The sequence below is a fragment of the Bactrocera latifrons genome, unplaced genomic scaffold, assembly GCF_001853355.1.
Source record: "Bactrocera latifrons isolate USDA-ARS-PBARC rearing strain unplaced genomic scaffold, ASM185335v1 scaffold_207, whole genome shotgun sequence".
In the NCBI taxonomy this organism is placed as follows: domain Eukaryota; kingdom Metazoa; phylum Arthropoda; class Insecta; order Diptera; family Tephritidae; genus Bactrocera; species Bactrocera latifrons.
Window position 1 is genome coordinate 377,080 of NW_017535597.1, and position 4,870 is coordinate 381,949.

Sequence of the window (4,870 nt, forward strand, 5' to 3'; positions counted from 1 at the left end):
AAAAAAAAGTAAAAAATTAAAACCAAATTTTTCCTTCTCATCAATATGTTTAAGTTTTTTGCATACCGCAAAATGCACAACAGCTGCTGCTGTCCAACAAACACTATTGTCTGCCTTTTTGCAAGTGCAAATGTATTGAAAGTACAAGTACGCGAAAGGTAGAACAGAAAAATAAGAAGCGGCATATATGTATATATATGTATGTATGTACATATGTAACAACTTCAAAGAATTTATATTTTACAGTATTATTTGGCGGTTTGCTTTGCTTCCAACATATTTGTAGGCGCGCTCATGAGCAGATGTGCAAACAAAACCAAAAAATAATAATAATAAAACGAAATAATCATAAATTACAAGTGGAAATACGCTAATTATAGCAATAGCTACTTAAATACATACAATAAAACTCATAATRCAGAGCAATTTACCTGGCGCATCCATGCCTGGATAGCAAACACATTTTGCAGGATGGATTTCGAAGAGTAGAAATAAATCCGCCAAAAGTACAACTAAATTCAGCTTCATTGAACTGTGAAAAATAGAAAATGCAAATATTAAGAACAAGTTGCACACTTGTAAATGCTAAAAATATGTTTGTAGGCACGCACTTGCGCATGTATGTAACATCTTCGGGCATCATATGGAACACATTATATGGCAAATGTTTTTGACAAAAATTGCTGACTAAAGACACATTGTGTACGGAATCCTCGACGGCTGGTAAGTAATTAACACGCACTAACGTCCATGGTAGCGCTTTCGGGCAATAATACGATATAAATAAAGCTAAACAAACGCCATCACATAAGCTCTGATAATCGTGCACTGCTGGAATGTTGGGCACTTGTAGGCGCACGCCCTGTGAATGCAGAAAAAAAAATAGTTTAACATTTTTTACAACTTTAAAATGATATGTGCTTGTTACATTTTCATCCGTTGCGCCCAATTCGACGTCGCGGGCGATGCGCTTCTTCAGCGAAGTACACGCATGTGAGATCCACAGCAACARCAGCTGATCGAAGGGCTGATCGTGTGGTAACGTTTGGCCATTATTACCCGTAATTCTGTAGGAAAGTTAAAAAAAAAAWWTTTAATTGCTATTTATTTGTCAATTTTTTGTGGCGCTCACCTGGCAACAGCGTTAGCTATGCGATCGCCCGAAGTTATTTCCTTTGCGTACAAAGTCATTAGTGATTGAATCACGGACATGTGGGCATTCTGAAAGATAAATAGAACAATGATTAAATAAAAATATTAAAAAATAAAAATAATAAAAATTTATACACAAAAAATAACTTTTCAAATACAATTGAATAAAAATWTTTGATACTTACTATCCTCAAAGGATTTGTTTGTATCAAAACCGTTTCGGTTAATGGCATCTCTGGTGACTCTGCGACTGGCACACCCTTACGTGACAATGTCTGCAATATGGACCAATGATTCAGACTTTGATAATTCGGATCCGAATATATGTTGGATAATGTCTGGCAGTATAGCGTTGCATTTCCCATTTCCACAACAATTTGCGGTTTCAGCCGTTCCTGATTGTCATGATCGGTATAGAAGGGTTCACGCAAATTGTCTGGAATATTATTGTTGAAGGCTTTGGCGAGCAGCCACTTTACGGAAGCACGATGATGTGCCTAAATAAAGGGAAAAGGGATAAAAAAAAAATTTCAGTTATTTAGTTTAGGATGTAAAGTATAAATATGATATTTTCTGCTATAAAGAACACATTTTGCTACTTTTATAATTGATTATTATAATAGTTAATAACGTGTACAGCAAGTTCAACGCAACCTCTTTTGACCACCACTTCGCGACATTTTCATCGGGCGTTAGGCACTACGTATAACCAATGTTGACATAATCAACAGCATAAGCGACAATCCGACCCGGCAGCAAAAAGGTATTTATATGCTAATAACAACAACAGCATTTTTTCTTTTTGTATACTCTGTAGAGGTAATCAAAGCACAACAGCGACTTTTTGGCATGCCATAGCTGTGCTCACTTTTTGGGTGTAACCAAATCGACTGATGGCTATCAGCAGCGTAGGTAAAATAAAAAGCTAACGCGATTGTGAAGACATTACACTTTTCTTTTAATCGTAATTTTTTTTTCTTTTCTGTTTTTGCATATGCAAAATTTTCCGTATAATAYATTGACTCACCTAATTTTTGTTATTGGATTGTTGCAAATTCGCATATTAATTTTGCTGTGGCTAGCAATTTGATTTGTAACCAAATTGGGRAAAAAAAATATTTGTTGTTACAGTATTTAAAATGACAACATGCCTGGGTTATTCTCTTTTTTACATTTTAGAAGCACTTAACCTGTTAAAAAGAACAGCAAAATAAAAACCTATCATACAAAAAAAGGTAAAAACAATAACRATTTAAAGGTAAAAACGTAAAAAACTGGTCGCTGACATATTTATTGAGTAGGTGGTTCGCCAGGTGCTTGGCTCATAACGCTTACGGCAAAGCGTACAACTTGCAAAGCTTGTATGTAAGTAAGTAGGTGGACAGAGAATGAACCCGACAGAGGCACATATTTATATTTAACATATAACCATCATTTAACACATGTATATACACATAGAKTTATATCCATAGGTGAGTTAATATTAGAGCAGCTATCAATTGTTGGTCTTTACGCTTTCGATTTCCTAATTGCTTTTAGATTTTCTTAAATGCATCTAATAGCGTACTGCCAGCAGGCGTACACAAGTTGCAACAATTAAAATCAACTTGAAAAACTGCTATCTACAATGTTAGCGTGCATACTCGCCCATATCTACAACAAGTGTATGTACTACATGAATGAATGAATGTGGAGTACATGAGCAGGCTATGTAGCATACAATGCGCTTCCACTACACAGCTTCTACTAGACGAAAAAGCGAAAAATGCTGTTTGACATTTGATGATATCATATTTTTTGCCTTTATGCTGCCGCTACGAAATTCGTGGGTAAACAAGTGCYAACGACTGGGCTGGCTGGCATACTGGTGTTTTGCATGCATATTGAGCACACGAACATTATATATTAATATGTATTTAAACACTCCTCTATTGAAATCTTTTCAGTTTTATGTTGTTGTGCTCGTTGCAAGTGTGTCGCTTAAAAATAGATAAGAACGCACACATAATACATACCTGTCTAGTTTCTTGCTGTCCAGCATCCATCATGCATCAATTATATCCAGATCAGACGTATATCTTCTCCCAAATGACCAGCAGCGGGTCGTTTCAAGAACCGATCCGTCCGATAGTCGTCGTCGTTGTCGTTGTGGTCGTGGTCGTCGCAATCGTCTTTCGCTCAGCCACGAGCACCGTAATCCACAAGAAGACAACAGCAATCAATCCTTCGATTCATGCAACAAAAAAAAAAAAGAAGAAAGCAAAAAGCCTTCCTAAACGAAACTTTCTTTCACACGTATCTCATAGACACACAAATATTTCAACAACAAATTCCACATTAATAAGCATAAGCTAGTGCAGTTTTGGAAAGGTGCTACGCCTGCTTAAAACTTGTGAATCACTCTCTGGCGTGTTTTTTGCTTCTTTTTTTATTTTTTTGTTATAATGCTTTAAGCCCCACCGGCGTGGGGGTTTGCTAGTAAAGATTAAACGCACCAGTGCATCAGCTGTTGCGACTTATCGATATTTAGCCACATAACACGCACTTCCCCAACACAATTACTTCAAATTCAATTAATTATATAAACAATTAACAATTTGTTTGGCTTTTCTTTCACTTYGCCGATGTTATTTGGATAAATACAAAGATTATCTCATTATTAAATTCTTTGCTCAAAAATTTTCTTCAACTTTACACCAAAACGACAAAAAAAAAAAAACAACACTTGTCTGCTCGTTCGCACGCACACTTGCTACATGCAGCCGCAAGCAGTGGCTTTCTCTATCTCGCACATATGTTTAACACGCGAGCCACGACCCTAACCGAAAATGGGAGTCGCGTAGTGAAATTTTTATTTGGCCGCTCGAGAAATCTGCTATTTTTCATTTAAATATTACAATTTCACTMTGTATTCAAATCGATTTCTTTACCGTCTGCCTGCTAATACCAATTCARCATTTACTCACAATTAATTTGCAATCAAATTTTAACAATTTTCGTTTAGCTTTCGCAGCTCAATAACAGCAGAGCGAATTTGATCAAGTGAAAGAAAACGTCATCTGTGTTGTTGCCAGATGTGTCGAAAAGAGAAAATGAAAAATGCCTRAAATGACAGCCGCCGTAATGACATTACGTTGCGCTACTTTTGATAACGAAACGAAAGTTACGTATGAGAAAATTCTGTTGGTAGTTGAAATGAAATTATACAAGGAAATGCAATTGTTGGTTGTGAATTGAATATTTAATGAATATCGTGCATGTATACCARATATACATATATACCATATTTCTGCCAATATATTATATAACTATATTTTTTTGTTTGAATATTTTTGCTTCACTGTAATGGTTTGAGACATAAGTATACATATGTATATGTATTTGTTTAGCATTGTCTTTCGGGTAGCGCTTTGGAATTTGGGTTTTATTAAAAAAATTGATATTAATAAAAAATTTCTCTGCTCTGAGCAAATTATAATTTAGTTCGGAACGAGCTGCAAGCAAGTCCAGGTTATGAGTCTGTACGGCTTAAGAGGCTGCTTATATCGTAGTTCAGCCATATCTCGGAACTGTATATAAAATATCATGGAATTTTTACTGAAATTCTACTTTACAAAAGCAAGTTTCTTACCTCTTCTTCTTCTTCAATGGCGTAGACACCGCTTTTGCGATTATATCCGAGGTTCATACTCACAGTTCAAAATTATTAACCACCAAA

At 35.6% G+C, this 4,870-nt stretch overlaps 1 protein-coding gene across 1 annotated transcript in view; it reads right to left on the reverse strand.

Annotated features, from left to right (window-relative positions):
- Positions 1-4,200, reverse strand: part of LOC108968267 (patronin) — a gene marked incomplete in the record, with an annotated part of 39,964 nt that extends 35,764 nt beyond the window's left edge. The window contains 6 exon segments of the mRNA XM_018932186.1: positions 432-532; positions 612-862; positions 929-1,067; positions 1,133-1,221; positions 1,338-1,649; positions 3,168-4,200. Coding sequence (XP_018787731.1) covers positions 432-532; positions 612-862; positions 929-1,067; positions 1,133-1,221; positions 1,338-1,649; positions 3,168-3,200 — 925 coding nt within the window.
- Between the last annotated feature and the right edge of the window lie 670 nt (positions 4,201-4,870).